General features: G+C 37.5%; 1 protein-coding gene across 1 annotated transcript in view; it reads right to left on the bottom strand.

Moving 5' to 3' along the window:
• The window catches only part of LOC131671543 (probable pyruvate dehydrogenase E1 component subunit alpha, mitochondrial), a 284,027-nt gene that overhangs the window by 181,048 nt on the left and 82,150 nt on the right, over positions 1 to 20,829 (bottom strand). The window contains exon 3 of the mRNA XM_058948038.1: positions 10,770 to 10,988. Within this exon, the coding sequence (XP_058804021.1) occupies positions 10,770 to 10,988 (219 nt within the window). The remainder of the gene's footprint in view (positions 1 to 10,769; positions 10,989 to 20,829) is intronic.

The following is a 20,829-nucleotide window of genomic DNA, read 5'->3' as shown; positions in this document are numbered from 1 at the left end:
GATGCTGGGTCTTTATTGCAACAACTCGGCATTGATCACAGGATGCAGGCACTTATCCAACCTGGACAAAAGACAGCTTACAACAGGGAATGCAAACGTTTCTCGAGTAGTCACTAAAAATCGCTTGGTAGTTGAGGCTGAAAACGGTCATATAAGATCAATTTTTAAGTTTCTATCTCACACTGTTAATGTGCAGCATGCTATGATACTTAACAGTCAATGTCGTATAGCTGGAGCTATATATAATAGATACCACCTAGTTATATTTATGCAAAAAGCAAAAGCTGAACTTGCGAGCGAAAAACTTAAGAGTTCAAAAATGCCTAACGTTGTGCAAACGAGAGTGGAAATCGCTAACTTAATACGAAGAAATAGTCAGTGGCAAAGCTTACATGAACAACATTTACTTGATTTTCTTCACCTTGATTTAAATTACTTACGAGATATTTTCCATAAATACTTATGAAGTTGGCTTTTCTCCTTTCTATATTCAAGACAAAATAGTAAGAGTAAATTATGAGCAATTTCAGCTGGATGTTAACATCGAAGATCCCGGATTCATACTGTAATAGCGTCAGCCGTCCTTGGCCCTTTCCCGCTAATACCAAATTCTTTAAGGGGGAGGTATCGCTCCCAGCAAAGCAGAAGAGGAAAGGCGATCGCAATAAACATTCAAACCTTTTACCAACCAAATACGTTTATTATAAAATCGCTACCTTGAGCGATGAAGAACAAAACAATCGATCAAACCTTAACCTAATGCACAATAACTTCTTACCACTAAATGAGATGACCGGCACGTTAGCCCCTTGCCATCTCACGACCGGCTAGATATAAAAGAAAGAAAACTTGGAGTTTTCAGAATGGCGCCGGGAATAAAAAATTTTTCTGCAAAATTTAATGAATTTTTTCTTTGAGAACGATAAACTTTCAGAAAAAAAAAACAGCAAGAATAAACGGTTCTTGAAATTGATTAAAAAATCTTCTAGATTTTATTAAAAATTCTTCGTCGAAAAATTGTAAGAAATTTTTCTTCTTTGCGAATTTCGTCAAAACTTCATCGTTTCCGAGAACCAAATTCCTAAAGTATATTAATCACACGCTATCATAATTTTTCTACCTATTAGCGAAAACAACAGTATTTTAAAAATAATTGCTATCATATTTTTATTATGAACATCATTTGTACTCATACAATCTTAGTAATTTTTATGAAACGTTAATAGTACTCTGTAGAGTATCATCCATCTTTTTATTTTAGGACCATACACATTGAACTTTTCTATCATATTAGATCAAAGTTTACTTACGTCATAATATTTGTTAGCTATTATTTAATATTAGCATATCACAATTAATAGAAAATTGATATTTGTTATACTTCCATTTAAGATAAAGAAAAGTAGATATTCTAAAAGTTAGTTCTGGAGTAAAAAAAAATTATTTGAATAGTAGTACAAAGTTGAAGAAAACAATAGTATCTCAATGCGGAATCGATAATTTAGATAATAATAATCATGTAATTTTAAATAATTCTGAATATTCTAGAGAATCTGATACAGATGATGAGATAAGTGCTGACTCTTCTTTAAATGATTCATACCACTTTAGTAACCATGATATCAGTTATAATACAATATTTAACAATTATTTTCAAACACAAAAATTATTAGAACCTGATCAGAAATACAATTGGACTGAAGGAGAGAAAGTATGTGTTGGTAATATAAGTGAAAAGTTACTCTTGCCTAGTAGTATAAAATCCGAAATTCAAAGTTCTCCGTTAATTCAAGTGATTGAATTGTTTTTTTTTTCAAGATTTGAAACAGCATACGAGGGTGATCCGATAAGTACTTAGCCTACAAAAGAAAAATGAAAATTTTGAAAAAGTGGTGTTTTATTTTTCAACATAGTCTCCTTTTAGTTCGATATACTTGGCCCAGCGATGCTCCAACTTCTTTAACCCGTCTGAAAAATACGTTTCCTCGAGGTCTGAAAAGTAGGCTTCCGTGGCAGCGATTACCTCCTCATTCGACTCAAATTTCTGCCCGGCGAGTGACTTTTTCAAGTTTGGAAACAAAAAGAAGTCGCACGGGGCTAAATCTGGAGAATACGGTGGATGGGGCAGCAGTTCGTAGCCTAATTTGACAAATTTGGCCGTGGCGACGGCGGAGGTGTGAACCGGTGCGTTGTCATGGTGGAAAAGCACTTTTTTCTTCGCCAAATGGGGCCGTTTTTTCTGCAATTCGACGTCGAATCGGCCCAATAATTCGGCATAATATAGCCCTGTGACCGTTTAGCCCCTCTCCAGGTAGTCGGTGTAGATCACACCTTGTGAATTCCAGAAAACGGAGGCCATCACCTTTCCGGCCGATGGGGCAGTCTTCGCCTTCTTCGGAGTACTTTCGCCGGGTAAAGTCCATTGTTTCGACTGTTCCTTGGTCTCTGGTGTATACCAGTGGATCCATGTTTCGTCGACTGTCACGAAACGACGTAGAAACTCCTTCGGAGTGAGCTTAAACAGCGTCAGACGTTGCTCTGAAATTGTCTCGCGGTTACGCTTGTTGTCCGGAGTGAGCAAACGCGACACCCATCGCGCCGACAGCTTTCTCATGCCCAAAATTTCATGCAGGACATGACCCACGCGGTCTTTTGATATGCCTACGATATTAGCTATCTCGCACACCTTCAATCGTCGATCTGCCAATACGAGATCGTGAATTTTTGTCACGTTATCCTCCGTGGTAGTCGATTTCGGAGCACCTGGACGTGGCTCTTCAAAAATCGACGTGCGACCACGTTGAAACTCGTTAAACCAATTTTTGACGGACGCCATCGAAGGAGAAGTCACCGTACACAGCATCCAAGGGCTTTTTGATTTCGTTGCGCAATTTCCCTTCCAAAAACAAGAATCGAATCACCGACTGATACTCCTCTTTTTCCATTTTTCAAAAATCAACGGACACACTTGCTTTTACACGCTCTCAAAAATAAACTACAATTCCAATCCGGCTGAAATCTTGACAGTAACCATCGAGAAGGTTGTACTACGTGATAGAATATTTCTTTTGCGAGAGTGGCGCCATCGGGCGGTAAGGCTAAGTACTTATCGGACCACCCTCGTATAGTAAATTTCACTTGTCAATAAGGATCTGATCTGAATATAATTGATCTTGAAATATTTATTGAGATACTATTACTAACTTCATTCAATATTCGATCAAATCAGAGACATTATTGATCTACAGATGTTGATTTACGATGTGAAGGTATCGTTCCAGCGATGAGCAGAAATAAATTTGAAAAGATCGAGTCAAACTTAAAATATGCAAAACTTTCTAATTGATGAAATGATTGTGAAATTCTTTGGTTGCACGAGGTAGAAATAGATCATACCATCAAAGATTTGGTATTAAAATATGGGTTCTTTGTAATTCTCAGGCATATATTTTCGACTGTGATATATATCGTGGTAAAAATAGTAGTGGGAATAGTAATATACCACCTATCTGTTCATTAGGCTTCTGAGTTGTCCTAAGTTGTTGAAAATGGTGCATAATTTTTTATTGACAGTTTAAAAAACAAAAATAACCATGTATCATTTATATTTCGACAATTATTTTACAAGCTCAGATTTAGTTATTCATTTGTTAAAACATGGATTATGGTTAACTGGTGTTAAAAAAGATCGAGTAAAAAATAAGCATAATTTCGATAAAAAAGCACAGCGAGATGAGTATAAAGTTAATTATGGTGAAGGCATTGGCATAAATCACATAAGTGTGATTGACTCAAAGCTCGTATCAATTTTATCTTCCGCTGTTGAGGTAACTCCTTTCACTTCAATGCAAAGATATTCGAAAAATGAACAAAAAAATGTAAATCGTGGCTTCCCGCATTCTATTGTATTATATAACAGTTTCACTAGAAACGTTGATATTTTACACTATTATAGGTGCAATATGGATATCCCAAGTGTAAGAAACAAAGAGTAGACTTGGGTAATTTTTTAAAGAATTTTACAATCTTCAATAACGAATGCCACTATTTTGTGGAATCTTTGTTGTCAAAAAGATCAAGAAGTTTCTTATAAAGAAGTATGCATAACGTAAGTAAGTATTATCGAAGAATAAAAGGAAAAGAAAGTAAATCAAGAGGAAAATGTTCGTTTGAAGGTTGTTTACAAAGAACATCGAGAAGTTGCATAGATTTTGATGCGTATTTTTGTATGTAATGCATCGAATAATATCATAGAAAATGATTATTGATTCTAGTAGTTATAAAATATATTAAAATTTAATTATTGCGAGAGGCAAGGGGACTAAAATCTAGCACCCCGAAAAGTGAGTAGCAAGGAGACTCATTATAATTAAACACCCCAAAAGAATCAAAGCTTCGAAACGTCCACCTCGTTGATTATAGGTAATACTAAAAGCGGAGAGTGAAAAGAACTATGTCACTAATTTTGACATGAAAAAAATACAGCAAGAAAAAGAAAACAGGAGCGAGATTTTAGAGGGATGGGAAATAGCAAGAATTTACCCAATATTTAAAAACAGCGAGGAGGAGGAGGCTAGAAATTATACGGGGAGTATCACTACTATATATGAGCTATAATCTAATGGCAAAAATAACGGCCGGAAGAATCATTGCTTAGGCAGAGAGCAATAAGGTATTTAGGGAAAGTCAAGCAGGATTCAGAGGAAAAAGAGGGACGAGGGAGCACATTTTTGTATTGAACTCGATTGTAGGCAATAAACTAAAAAGGAAAGGAGGGAAATTGTATTTAGGATTCATTGATTTCAAAAACGCATTTGATAGAATAGACAGGGATAAAATGTTGGAAAAACTACAAAAGAAGATGATAAAAACAATTTACAAGTCAACAAAGAATGAAGTAATAACTAGTGAGGGGCTGTCAGAGAGTTTCGAGACACATAAGGGAGTAAAGCAGGGGTGTTCCTTAAGTCCTAACCTATATTGTTTGTTCATGGATGATATGGATGACATTTGGGAAGAGAAAGAAATAGGAGGAGCGGTAGTGGGAGGGAAAAAATTCTATTGCTTAAAGTTCGCGGGCGACATTGTAATTGTGGCGGATAATGAGGAAGGAATGAGGGAAATGTTAAAAGAAACGGAGATTTACAGTGAGGGAATAGGAATGGAAGTTAATATAGAGAAAACTAAGATAATGATTTATTGTGAAGGAAAAATAGGTAATGAAAAAATCTTTTTATACAAATGCAGAAAGATGGAGGTAGTTAGGGAATTGAAATACTTGGGGTACTGATTTACTCCAAAGAATATGAATACGACACATGTAAATAAAATAACAGAGAAAGCAAGTAGGGCAATTAATGCGGTGTGGGGTATTTTAAAAAGGGCAAAAATAGAAAACCTAAAGAAAAGGCTATATTTGATGGACAGTATAATAAAAGCGGGATGTTTATATAGCGTCGAGATTTTGGGGAGGCAGAAACGGGAAAATCTAGAGAAGATACAAAGGAAGTTTATAAAAATGGCCATGGAATTAAATATTAACACGCTAAATTATATAGTTGCCATGGAAGCAGGTAGGGCGTCGATGGAGTTGCAGACAGCTAGGAGAGCAATGAACTATTTAGTTCAGATAGAAAAAATGGAAGAAGGGAGATAGCCAAAAATTTGTTTGAGGGAGGAAGTAAGGAACATATTAAATAAGAACCCGACGTAATGGGGAAAGAGGGTGCTAACACTATTGGAAGGGGTAGGGGATGGGCAAACCTTAAAAATGGTATGGGACAAAAAAGAAGTAGAAAAAATAAAGGGCAACTAGAGAGTGGGTTAGAAAGAAAAGCAGATCAAGAACTACAAAGTTTGTGGGCAAAATAGACGGGTGAACATATAACGAACTTTATAAAAAACTGAAAGAGACAGTGGGGGTAGAGGCTTATTGGACGGACAGGATGACTCCGGGATGGATAAAGGAACAATGGGCGAGAATAAGATATGGGAACATAGGTAGAGAACGGGCGAAAGGGTTTAAACAGATAGAGTGCAGATTTTGTGGAAGGATAGAAGAGAGCTTGGAATATATGCTAGAATGTAGAAGTGCAAAAGAGGAAATAGGGGGTACATAGGTAAGGGAGCTTGAGGAACAGAAAACTACTGGTGGGGGAAAGATAAAAAGCAATAAATTGATTGAAATGTTAACAGAGAGTCCTAATAGAGCAATCTGCAACTATGTATTCATTTTCGAAAAATTGGGCAAATCGAGGAGGGATAGTGAGCATCCCGAATAAGAGCAGAGGTAGTAGGGCAAAAAGCAAATAAGGGAGAGGCAAGATGTGCAAATATTTATATTGTTAAAGCGAATTTTTTGTGGATTTTATTGTAGCGAAACGGTGATGCGAAGATAGTTTTTTGTAAGCGTTTTTTAGAATGTAAGAAATAATGTAAAAGGCCGTGAAGGCTATACACGAGCAATAAAATACTACTACTACTACTACTACAGCAGGAAAAAATAAATTGATTGTAATTTATACAGAATTTAGCATAAATAATAAACAAAAAATAAGTATCATATAATAATTAAAAAAAATTTATTTTTCGAGCTTTAGTAGCGGTGATTTGACAGCTCTGGTAGGTTTAGTGTTAAAGTATAGAAATTTTTTGCACGGGTTAATGAGGTTCCAAGTTTATTGCAGATGGGAAACATATCCAATAGGAAATTTGATTTACGAGGTGTGATTAAAAAGTAAGGTGAATTTTTATTTTTTTCAAAAAATATTTATTTATTCATCAATTTTTATTTTATCACCTTCAAAGTAATCCCCCTCGGATATAATGCACTTGTGCCAACGCTTTTTCCAATTCTCAAAGCATTTCAAAAAATCATTTTTTGTGATCTTGTTTAGTTCATCCTTCGATGCCGTCTTTATCTCCTCAATCGTGGCAAAACGCCGTCCTTTCATGGGCCTCTTCAGTTTTGGGAACAAGAAGAAGTCACGGGGGGCCAGATCTGGGGAATACGGTGCCTGCGGCATCGTTACTGTGTTGGTTTTAGCCAAAAATTCGCGCACAAGCAACGATGTGTGAGCAGGGGCGTTATCATGGTGCAAAAGCCAATTTTTATTTTTTCACAAATTCGGACGTTTCTGGCGGATTGCTTCGCGCAAATTGCGCATAACTTGCAGGTAATATTCCTTATTTACTGTTCTACCCTGTGGTAAGAACTCATGATGCACCACGCCCCTGCAGTCAAAGAAAACTGTAAGCAAAACCTTTACATTTGATCGAACTTGGCGTGCTTTTTTTGGTCTTGGTGATCCAGAATACCTCCACTGGGACGATTGAGTCTTAGTCTCGACGTCATAACCGTATACCCATGTTTCGTCACCTGTTATAACCCTGTTGAGTAAATCTGGATCATCGTTGACGTCATTCAGTAGCTCTTGGGCGATGCTCATGCGACGTTTCTTTTGGTCGAAATTGAGCAATTTCGGAACAAACTTCGCTGACACACGTCTCATGTCTAAAACACTCGTCAAAATTGATTGGCACGAACCAAATGAGATGCCAATATCATCAGCAATTTCTCTAATGGTAATTCAACGATTTCCCAACACTATTTTCTTCACTTCTTCAACATTCTCATCAGTTATTGATGTGCTGGGGCGTCCAGAACGAGGTTCGTCGTCGGTGTCTTCTCGGCCTTCTTGGAAGAGTTTATACCACTTGTAAACATTTTTTAGGCTTAAAGTAGACTCACCGTATGCCACTTTCAGCATTTCAAGTATTTTGGAACATTTGATTCCATTTTTCACACAAAATTTAATGCAAACTCTTTGATCCATGTTTTTAGACAGCAGCAAATCGTGGAGCATGCAAAATACTTCTAACCTTGATGCCTCTCACAAACAAACCAAACATAATACAAAGCTGAAATTTGGAACGTATGTTCTAGACGAGTGTACCGACATAACCAAATAAAAAAGTCGAAGATCGAACGGACGTAGCCCGCTAAATTTCAAAATTCACCTTACTCTTTGATCACACCTCGTATAAAGAAAAAAAGAATGGTAAATTCACTTGTTTTTCTTTTTGTTTAAACTAAAGTCTCTCATAATTTATAAATATTTAAAAAAATTTAAAGATCACTATCACAAACAGCGAATCTTGAACTATAAAAATATGTATGTCCTTGACATCGTACAAGCTTTTAATAAAGTATGACATAAAAGTCTTCTATATACATTGTAACAGGCTGCCGTTTAACCTGTAATTCCTCTTGAATATACCTATTCGATTGGCTAAACGACGCCTTGTTATCTATGTGCTAGAAGCACATTAACTCACCTGTCCGGGAGTGCGCCTGCGCAGAGTTCTCTCATCGATCGAAGTTGGGTTCGCGAACTCTCCGCTCGGGGCGCTGGCGCGCTCGCTTAGCAGCGCTCCGTCGGCCGCTGCTGGTAACTCGGTTGGCGAGCCGCTTCTCACGTTGCCTACGTTATCCGTGCTATATTACCGGCGCGTTCGAATTGAAAGTAAACAATAACACGGTTCCCGGACAAAGGAAAGACAAAACAATACGATCGTTAAGTATAAACCACTGACCACTTTATTGACTTGAATTGAATACAAGGGTGGATGTTGCCGAGAGACTCACGCACGCAAATTCGGATGACAATACGCACGGGGAGAGAGAGAGAAAAAATCGCGATCGCCGCGAACTAATCGCTCGCACGCTTTTTATGATTCATCGCACTCGCTGTGCGGGATCGCTCGCTGATGACAATAAATAGAGGTAAACACCTACCGCGAGATTGATGGGGATACGGTGGCCAACCGTACCCGTCTAATTCGTTGTTGATGAGCTGCCTCTGCGTCTGTTGCTCTGCTGTCGTCGTTGTGTGGCTGCAGGAGTCGCAGAGGTTAAGCACGCTGGAGCTAAGGTCGCACTCGTGAGATGATGCGCGCACTCGGCGCTCCGCTTTCGGTGACAGTCCTAGGCGACGGTGTCACACACTTTGAACAGTGCGGACACACGGCTCACCCCACGAATTGTTGTCGTCAACAGTTTATGCACCCGATGCGCGATGCACACTTCCACCTCGGCACTCTCAAATACAGTACTAAAACTCCCTGGATCTCACTCGAAGACGGTAAACGTTGCAATTCGTAATCGCTATGATGTAGCCGGACTGAATGTCACAGTCATACTGGCTAGCAAATCCTCCCCTCCCGGTCATTGCCCCTACGCGCCCTCTCTCTCTCAAACCGATCGCGGCTGTTGCGCTCAGCCGCTCAGTAACCTACGCGAGTCAAAACGATTCTCGGCGATCGTTGCAACATTAAAAAAATATTTTCCAGAAAAATACTATGAATTACTTAAGCCATACAGACAAAATAAAGAATTTCAAGGCAAAATAAATCACAAAACATCAAAAAGACAGATAATAAAAGCAGAAGTACCGCAAGGTAACGTACAAGGACCCATATTTTACTTGTTATTCACTGATCTGCCAAAATCTCCAAACATCATGACAACATACGCATATTTCATAGCCGTTGTCAAATCACACTCGGAAGTAAAAATAGCAAGGAAAATGATATAAAATTATGTAAATAATTATCCACAAAACTGGTTAAATGCACGAAGAATTGAAGTAAATTAAAGTAAATGAATACATAAAACTTTCACACTTAGAAAAGACACCTACCCGCTTATTGAACTCAACGATAAACATACTCGTACCACAATGCAGTCATGTGAACTATTTGAGAATTCATTTAAACCTGAGGTTTACATGGAAAGAGCGTATTTAGAAAACATATACAACTGGAACTGAAATGGAGAAAAATATACTGGCTCATTAGAAAAGAATCACAGCTTATAATAGATAATAAAATATTGCTTTACAAATCGATAATTAAACTAATTTGGACTTATAGTATTCAGTTATAGGGCACGACTTCAAACAGAAACATTGAAAGCCTAGAAATATTTCAATCTAATGATTTAAAAAATATAGTACGGAACCCATCATTTGTACTAAATGACATCATCAGGAATGATCTACAGATACCATAAGTAAAAGAAGAAATCAAAATGTTTTATGAAAAATACAACACCAGATTAAAAAACTAACCAAACAAACTTATTAGTGAACTTCTCACGACAACGATCACTACTACCAGACTAAAGAAATATAAACTTATTAATATACAATAAAACCAAAATAAATAACACATAATACACTTATAAGTCAAAAATGGAAACATAATATTGTAAATAAACTTGAAGTAAATAAAAAAAATGTTAATAATGATTTAATTTAATAATGACTAATTAATCAGTTAATGGATTTGGCACGTATTCCTAACCTAATTATAGAAGTAGTATAAGATTTTACTTATTAAAACAAATTACAACATTTATTAATGTGAACTTTGAGGTCCAATTGTACTAAAAAACAAACAAATGAAACGAACTAACAAATTTAATTTATTTTTGAGCTAGTCAGAAAGTCTTAGTTTTTCAACTCATATTAACATTATATCGATTAAATATTAACATAAAATATGTAGCCGAAAAACTGTTAAAACAGAAACGTGGAGTTTCCAGTGATTTCTGATTATTGGTCTACAATTTTTTTAAATCTGGAAATTATTTTAGGATATTTATATTGAAACTACACGAAATATATTTGTAATAATAATAAATACTAAATGTTGTACATTATATACATCAGTAAAATATTAAAAGCGATGATTACGCTAATATCTACCTGAGCGCCGACAATACCATTTCCTCCATAAAAGTTTTTTGCGTACATATGCATAGAACCACCTTTTCCACGTGCATTTCCATTTTGTCGTCCTGTCAATTCTGCAAGTACTCCTATAGGCGTTACTCCCATCAAGTATGTCCATCCATGTGCTCTGTATGCCGTTATAACCGAATCTTGAGGACGTAACGCAGCAACCATTCCGACTGCGCATGCTTCCTATAAATATATTTATATTATTTCAATATTTATTCGTTAACGTGGTAATACCATATTTATTATATATTTTCTTACATTTGTTATATTTGCAGTATGATATTAAAGTAATTATAATTTATATTTATGTACGCTGCCGCCTAAAAGTTTGGAAATATGTTGTATTGTATAGAAAATATATAGTTTGTTACGTCTTACGACGCATCCTTTTTATAAAATAAACATTTGCGAAATTCAAAGCTACTAAACTATTCGCACGTCAGCTAAAAGCTAATTAAAAGCGAGGTAAATGACTCTCCGAAATTAAGCCTTACGACGCATCCTTTTTGTAACATATGCACATTCAAAACTGCTAAGCTATTCACACGACAGCAAAAAGCTGTCGAAACACACTCCGAAACTAAGTCACCAAAACGCAAGAATTTATAATCAGCGAAAACAAAATGTCACACAATATCGAAATACTGACCTGAAAAGAACTATAAAAGATATAAAAAGCAATGAACAAATTACTCTCGGCAGTTGGTCAGTAGTCCGTCAGTCAGTCAATAAGTACCTGTAAGACTCAACTCCGTACACACCGGTCCGACAATTGGTGATCATTTTACTTAATAAACTCGCGACTGTTACAAAGTAAGATCGTGCAAGTATTATTCAACAACCTATCCTATTCAATTCAACAAGCAGTTAGAGCCTGCTACATTTATTCAACAAGCAGTTAGAGCCTGCTACATTTTATCAACAATTAAAGGCTACGATTATCAAGGTAGTACAATTATCAGACATACATTTCCACATATATTTATTATAAGTGAGACATATCCGACCACTAGTCAACATATTGGAACGTCTCATTCATTAGCTATTCGTAGTTGATGCACGAGACGTAACAAGTTTTCCTAAAATTTTGCTTCAAAAAAGTTATTTTTTGCTCATAATAATCCAGTCTTAGAATGTTTCAGGTGATTCGATGGTAAAATTGTTAGCTACACGTAATATGACTACAGTATTTTTCTGTGTTCATAAGTGTTCATATGAAATGCTTATACTATTTCTTGAATTTTCTTCTCATTTTCGGTTTATAATTGTTGTAAATATTATTTTTATTTCTAAGTTTTGTATTTTCATCAGTTTTCTGTTTCTTTTTTTTTCATTCAGTTAAGCTAGAACTGTGAGCATATAAAAGTTGTTTTGAACCCATTTTTTTTATGAATTTATAAAAATTTTTTTGTATATATTCATATTATCCGGTTTTTATGAATAGATGTAAAGAAATTTAAAATGAAAAAGTAGGAGGTATATTGATAATACATAATGAAGAAAAATTATATCGTGAAATAGACAAAAAGAAAAAAAAAATTCATGGAAAGATTTGTACTCGAGACTCAAAAGGTTTGAAGACGTGGACAGTTATTATTATTGTTTTCAAACCAGACGGACAAAAGTAACTACTTCTTACAAAGTTAAGAATATGACCATTACCTGTGAATGGAACAAGTGGTTAACAATTCCCAAAAACATCGCGGACATTAATGCTATTTGTGACAAGCCCATATTACTAGCAAAGAAAAGAATATTAAACGCCGTCAGACTCAAAAAATATGTTACAGTGAATGAATCATTGCGACGTAAAAAAAATAAGATAATAAGACTTTAATCGGCTAAAAAGCATAGAAATTCGACTATAGATCAATGGAAAAATGTGCTATGGAATAACAAATCCAAGTATTTGGATTTTTCGGAGAATGAAGGTGAGAATAAGCACATCTGAAAAAAATAATACATCAGCGTTTAGTATCTCACTTATGATGTGCAACTGTCTCTTTCTTACTTCACATACATACACACCCGCTATATTTCTAAACGCTCATTAATATCAGAAGAGACGCATATAAAAAAATAAAAATTAGTAAAAATAGTGGAACAGAAACATTAAAACTGAATCGAAATAATTATCAGGATTAAAAAGAAAAAGAAGAAACGGCAGCAACCAGAAGAAAACAAAAAGAAAGACTGAAGCAAGCTAGTTATGAATGAGATGACTGTCCCACAACCACCAAGATCCGATGTCATCAGGATCATGGCAGTAGTTAAGAGTTTATACGTACAACATTCTACGAAGAGTGAAGACTGCCCTAGAATTTAAGGAAGTAGGAGACAGAATGATCAAAATAAGACGTACCAAAGCAGGTTAACTGCTTTTTGAACTATGCTAGGTAGGTACAGGATATCCGGAGATGGAGAAAATAGTTTCATCATCTATCCTTCGAGGGATTGTGGACGTTAAATTCTGGAAAATCAAGAAGATCTTAATCATCGAGGATATGCATGAGACCATGACAAGGGTTGCAGAAGCCATTGCAGCTATTCCCGGTCTAATTGTAGTAACTCCGAATAATATAAAAATCAGAGAGTTCTAGGCAGGTACACAAGTAGTTAGTATTCTACTTCCCAAAGCAGTCGCAAAAAATCTGCTAGAAAGTGGAAAACTAAGAACAGGCTGGATGAATTGTAGGATTTGGCTTTGAGAGACAACTCTGCGGTTCTACCGATATACAGTGAACTAAAATTTTCGTTTTTGAACGTAATCAATTATCTTGAGACTGAGTAGATGTAGGCAAATTATTACATGGGTATTTTGAAGCTCTAGGAATGTCAAATAAAAGAAAAATAGTCCGGTTAATTGAAATTAAATATTTAACCTTAACATCGAAGGTCAAAGTTGCAATTTTTCAAGAATTATGGCTTTTTCTTTGATTTGACCATGATTAGAAATTTTTTTTCAAAAAAGTATCTCCATATACTTGTTCCTTTCGGTATAAGAATGAGAAGTACGTTTTCAATTTTTTTTTCACTGTCCTTATAGAGATAATAAAGATCAAATCATCTACTTACTGTGACGGTAAACGTCGTATTAGCGCTAACAGCCCAACCATGCGGTTGCCGGCGAGGGCAGCATCTGCTGGTTGGGGCGAAATGTATTGAGAGAATTCGGTACGAGATGCGACGGAACACGTGCGAATGAAAACGAAGGAGTCGAGGATTAGAACCCGATCGCAGAGCGGTGCAACAAAAATACATTTGACGTTTTCCCGAACTTTTCTGAGTGCCGAGACGAATTAAGAAGGAGAGACAGAAACTATGCTATTACCCGACATAGATGAGTGCATGTAAGCGTGAGGAGTTTCGCCATCGAAGGCGAAATCGACAGCGAGAGCCGATCGACCATAGAAGCGAGTTTCCCTCTAGTCACGTCTACGAACTTTTTCTTTCGTTCTCCGTGCGACTGATAATAAGGTAAGCTGGCCAGCTGAATTTCGCGATCGCGATAAAATTGTCTATAACTAATCTCTCGTACTCGACAAGAAAGACGCATGTAATAACTCTGCAAACAATGAGCGGCGAGCGATCCGACACTGCATGTTGTTGTCGTGCGCGCGGCATGTAAACATAAACACGCGGGCCGAACACAGTGTAGCATTAAGAGGCAATAAACGATCTCGTATGTGATATTAACAGTATTTTCGATGTATTTATTTCACATTAGTAGATAGTTGATTGACTGACACCCGTTCCCTCCTGCTTTCCGGTTTTCGTGTTTGAACGTGTAGATAATCCCGCGCGCTATTCGATACGATCGCGCGCATAAATTAAATAAACGGATAGCTACCCCGTTACATTACTTAATATTGGTTTGTTTATTTTTTTCATTTCGTTGGCATATTGATGTATGTAGGTTCTTAAGGGTAGTATCCTGGTGACTCTATATAAGATTTGTGATACTTTCAAGGTCATTCAAAAGTCAATGATATTCAAAAATGTCAATTTGCAACATCTTTCGTATAAAATGATATTCTACAATTATATCAAAGTCAACTTATTACCTAGTGCAGTTTAAACTTTCAACGAAAAAGTATTGAGGCTTAGAACGACCTTACCAATACTTTTTCATATCATCTTTAAATCTTGCTGTCTCATTTTCAGTGTAAGAAAATAAAATTATTTAATAAACATAAATAAAAAAAATAATATACTGGTTTCGAAGAAAACACTGAATTGATTGCAATTAAAAAATTATTTATTAAAGTAAGATAAAAAACATGAATACGGGAAAAAGGATTTTATAAAAAACTCAATTCATTTAAATAAGATACACTTAAGATTACAAGAAAGATGTTTTTGCATACACGCACACTTATTATTCACAATCAGTTGTCAGTAGTAAAGTAAAAATCGTCCTCTTCAGAATAATTATAGCAATCACTATCATAACGGCAATAATTCATTTTCAGCGAAGTACATATGCTGCAGGAAGAGGGAAATTCTCAGCAATTTCAGTCATGGATCACAAATTCGTGTACTATATTCGGGTACATTTTATCCCATGGGTATAACGTACGTAAATTATAATTTATACATAACCTAAGTAAATATTTTAATTTTATGTAATTTCAATAGCTTTTAGCATTTAAATGCAGTGAAAATAGTGACTATATTTGAAATTAATTTAACAACAAGTTCTAAAGCATCTGCAAATGTACATGGATCTCTAAAAAATATCTTAGCTATATCGCATGTATTGGTTGTCCCAGTGCCTAGAAGCAATGTATTTAATTAATTAATCTCTCGTACTCCATAAGAAGCATGCATGTATTAACTCGGCGAACAAAAAGAGCGGCGAGCGATCCGACACTGCATTTACATGTTATTGTCGCGCGTGTGCTTTGTAAACATAAACACGCGGGCAGTATACATTGTAGAGATAAGACGGTGGTTGCAATCACGACGCTCTCAGGAAGCTCGATTATAGTCCGCTTAGCAAAAACATAGATGATGCACACAGTGCACCGTATGGCCAGCCGCGAGGCTGGCCAGGTCACTTTGTGCAAAAATCTTTTTGTCAAAGCGGCGGACAGTAGTTGTCTTCCTCAACAGAGAATGGAGACTTCTCAAACAATCAATTCGTTGTTTTGGGAGAGGATGTCGTAAACTTCTCTTTCCTGTACGGGCATATGCAAATGCAAATGCTGAAGTACAAAATGCGTCACCGATTGCCCTCGACAAGCAACTAATGCTAGTCGACCCAAAGTGAATGCAATGTGTATTTGAACGAAGACTTGCAATCATAAGTGCGGATGTGTGTACCTTCACGTGGTGGAGCTGAAAACGCTGTCACTGTAAAGAAACAGTAGGCAAAACACACAACGCTTGCCCCTAGGGCAAAAGGCCAACCGGCCAAACAAAATAAATAACTCGGACCATGACAACACGTGGTGAGGTGCGGCCTGTAAACGCCGAAACATTCAACGTGGAGTCTACCACACCCCAAGAGCTCAACTCGAGCCCAGAAAAGCCAAAATCCGGGGGTCACTTGAGGGGAAATCTCTCGGGATTGTGGTACTGCGCGCCCTCTTAGAGGACGGGAGACCGCTCCGGGAACTAGTTGCAGAGGACCAATGGTCCCGGGAATCCGAATTTAATTCGGGTAAATAACAAATTACCCCCTATCGACTGGCAATCGGTAGGTGCCACTATTGTGGGTAAAGAGTCGCGGCCGTGGTCATAGCAGCCACCCAAAGTTCTTTGCCTCGAGCTCCTGGAGTAAGGCCCGACACCTTTGTGTGAGAAAATACAATTGGAACGCTAATTTCGAACGCTAAAACGCCTGATTTAAGCCTGGATCTCGGAAATTGATTCGAATGAGTGGCATGACTGGCACGAATATTGAAAACTGCCTGGGGAGTCGCCTTGTCGGCTAGGCGAGACCACGCCCTTGACCCAAGTCAGAAAATATTAATAATAAAATCAATAGGCAATCGAAAGAGCAGAGATCAATATCGGCGAGTCATAAAAGCCTTCCATAGAAACCGAAATCCGAGACTTAGGCGAAAATCAGGTAACAATTTTTTCGAATAACGGATACCCACCAGCGTGAGCGGGGATGACCGAAACGCAATGGGGAGACACGCCACGGTACGTCAAAGCGATGGACCTGTGAGTCGTGGGAGTAATCCCTTAATACAGGTACGCAGGGTGGGATGTTTTGAACGAGAGCCCAGGAGGGGAGGCTTAGCTGGTTGATCGTCTTAGGAATTTCCTCTGGCTGTCCTCGCTGGGTTCCTCTTCTGACATCCCAATTTGTGTTGGCCTCTGCGGAGCAGTGGTACCAGGTCAAGAAAATCTCATAAGATTTGTACGCCGCGTGCTTCCGACGCGGTAGACGTTGGGGCAACTTGAGTCCCGTCGCGCCCAAACCGAGGGTCAAGCCTTTAGTTCCGCTCTTCCTGAGCGTCGAACTTTGAAAAGATCGGTATTCCTTTCGAGGAGGTCGCCGCCTTAGATTAAAAAGGCTCCGACTCACTGTGTGCGTCAGGGATGTCGTAGCAAACTTGACTTCCGGATCTCCAAAGTATTTGAAAGCGAAGGAGTGAAAGACAGTGAGCTATGCCAACCTATTGGCGCCCAGAGAGAGGGGTGGTAATGTTTGATTACGTTGTGCCACCCTCAAAACGGAAAAGTGTGAACAACGCATACACTCATTGTAGAGATAAGAGGAAATAAACGATTTCGCATGTGATATTGACTGTAATTTTGATGTTATTATTTCGCGCTAGTAGAAAGTTGGTTGACCGATACCGTTCCCTCCTGCTCTCTGGTTTACGATTTTAAACGTTGAGATAATCCCGCGCGCTCTTCGATGCGATCGCGCGCATAAATAAAAAGACGGTTATCTACCCCGTCACAAATCTTATAATGCAATTATTAGATTAATTGTCTAAGATTTATAAATTATAAAGTTGTCATTATTAAGTATAAAATTAACGCTTTCGTTCTATATACAACATATTGTTTAAATAAATTATTAATTGTTTATTTATTCATAACATTTCATAACATTAAAATTCATTATTATTTAATAATTAAACGCAATTTGTATGACTGTATTCTAAATCTACGTACTAAAATCTATATAAGAAATGCTTTGTTATATCAAAATTATCTCTAAGTAACATATTTTTCTTAAATAACATGTGACGGAGAATCTCGGCTAGGCCGATCTCGTCCGTTAGCTCTCGCAAATGTCCGTGCGCCGCGCCGGGCTGAGAGTGTGTACGTTTGGCACACACACTCACGCTTGGACCTTTTGTTTACGAGGTGCTGAACACGGGCTGAGCTGACTGCTGGAGCGACGCAGATGGCGCAGAAGAAGAAAGAAAGAGAGAGAGAGAGAGAGAGAGCGCTCGAATTGCTGATCGCCGCGGAAAATCAGAGAGTCTCTGCTAGGCTTTGGGTAGAGGAAGTCGCGCGCGCGGATCAAACCGAAGGTTACGGTTTTCCGAAGTTGGCCCCGCGACCTCGTCGACGCCTTTTCGTTTTCGGAGACACGCCCGGTGCGCGGACGAGTATTTAAGTGTGAGGCTGGGTCGCGCCCAGCCATGTCCCGAAAGATACCCGGCACCGGTGCGTGTTGGTAACCGGCGAGGTGCGCGGGTGCGCGCGCGTGCAGTTTGGACGTGCTGCAGCACCGAGCAACAGGGAGGAGGCGGAGACAACAGCAGCAGCAATCAACGAGCGAGTTCCGGATTGGGAGAGCAGCATCGTAGAACAAACGAGAGAACGAGCGAGGAGGAAGATAGCGACGGCAAAAGAAGATATCAGCGAGACGGCCAGCGAGGGGGCACACCAGTGACGTCACGGTGCAGAGCGCTCCAGCCGTCGGAGAGGCTGAAGGTCGAGGTCGGTGCCGTGTTTTCCTCTTATCTCTCTCTCTTGCATGTTTGGGCGCCAGCTTATGGGTGGTAGTACGGCAGACCTGCTGGCTATCCCGTTGGTAGTTTAATGGCGGAAAGTAGTTTGTCGGGCTTTTGTTGTAATATTTAGTTTTAATAAGGGAATCGGCAGGCTGACCAGCCACCGATTCACCTTCGCGTTCGCGCTTGTTATTGTACCGCTCGTAGTGTGTAAGTCCGAGATCGCTGTCTTGTAACTCATTGTTGACGATTAAAGGATTAGTGTTAATCCGCTGTTGTGTTTATTCGCCGCCGTATCACTCCTCATCCCGACTTCGAATCTGTGCGCTTAACGTGTTTATGCTCGACGCGTTATTCAGTCGTGGGAACGTCTTTTGCTTCCCGAATCCCCGAATAAATAATTTGTGCGGACGGCCGCGAGCAACCCAGACGGGTACGGCCGGAATTCTCCGTTACAAACAAAAATCATTATATCGATTACTTTGTAACGTCACGCTTCTTATTTTGGTTATGAAATTAGACTCTTGTACTAATACAATCAAATAATCGGTGAGGTGGCGCCGTTTAATGTGCTGATTTGAGTAAACAGATAGATGCGTTTGACGGGTTGCGGTGATTCAGTAACATAATCAACTAGCTCATAGATAGGACCGTTACAATCTATTGGCACTTTGCTCGCAAATATTTAATGATTATTAGAAAAAATATATTGTTGATTAAATCAACGTGAAATAAAATGCAGATATTTAAAGAAAATACACGTTATCTTGAAAAGAATCAATCATCACTCATTGTTTTATCTATAACAATGTCATTTTTCCCAACTTCAAAAAACTAAAAAGTTATGATATACAATACGTATATGCAATAACACAAAAAAAATATTCCCATGACTTTAACTTCATTTCTACATTAACAAAAACGTTCATTTGGTATCAATATTTGGTTCCAAGTTGAGATTGATACAATTAAAATTAATTGAGTTATCGTTTGAAGACAAAATGACTATTTTTTGAGTAAATGAGGAAATAAATCTCTATGAGGAAGAAATACCGCCTATAAATGATGTAAACATTAAATAAATTCAATTATTCACACATAGTAAAGTAGATCTCTTGAGCGTTTTATTGGTTTAAAAATATTACATTATTTTTACCTTCTCTTTATATTACGCCTATACAACGATTTTGGTTCGGCTTGATATACTATTAGCATCAATAAATCGTGATAGCATTCTGACAAAACTAGGTTTTCGATGCGTTTTTTTCAACTCACAGTTTTAAACAAGAAAAAAAAATTCTAATAAACACAAGAAAAAAAACTTTCAAAGTTTCCTGAAAAGAAATCTTTGGTTCAATGAAAAACATTTTCATGGTTTTTTGGTGTAGTTTTGTGTCGAGCATCAACTGAAGTTATTGTATATGTTGTCCGCGAATTTGTCTTTGCTTGGGAATGTTTTGGTTACTTTTTTATTAATGTAGCCATGTGTTTCGCAGCAGACGAGTACATATATAAAATGTTGTGATACCCGTGCGTACGTACGTGCGCGCACGTGTTTGTGATTTTGATAATATGAATTAGTGTTGGTGAGGTCATTCTTAGGATAAATACTTTTTCGTGAGAAGTTTGAATTGCACTAGGGATATGTCGATTTTGATATAATTGCAGAATATGATTTTATACAAAAGATGTTGCTAATCGATATTTTCCTGAGTATTATTAACTTTTGATCGTCCTTGAAAGTATCACACATCTTAAACAGAGTCACCAGGAGACTATTCTCCAGAGCCCATGTACATCAATAGGCAAACGCAAAAAAAATTAATAAACCAATATTAAGTAAGTAGACGATTTGACCCTTATTATAAACTATAAACACTGAAGGGAAAAAAAATTTGTTTTAATATTTTTCATTCTTTTTCCGAGAGGAACAAGTATGTCGAGTTACATTTAAAAAAAAATTCTATCTATAGTTAAATTGACAAAAAACCGTTATTTTTAAAAAAACTACAACTTTGACCGTCGACATCAAGGTTAAATATTTATTTTCAATGAACCAGACTACTTTTCCTCTATTTAGAATTACTTGAATT

This window comes from Phymastichus coffea, unplaced genomic scaffold, assembly GCF_024137745.1.
Source record: "Phymastichus coffea isolate CEN01 unplaced genomic scaffold, Cenicafe_Pcof_1.1 PCOF00010, whole genome shotgun sequence".
Taxonomy (NCBI): Eukaryota; Metazoa; Arthropoda; class Insecta; order Hymenoptera; family Eulophidae; genus Phymastichus; species Phymastichus coffea.
The sequence above is the reverse complement of the archived record's forward strand: the minus strand, read 5'-3'. Positions and strand labels throughout refer to the sequence as shown.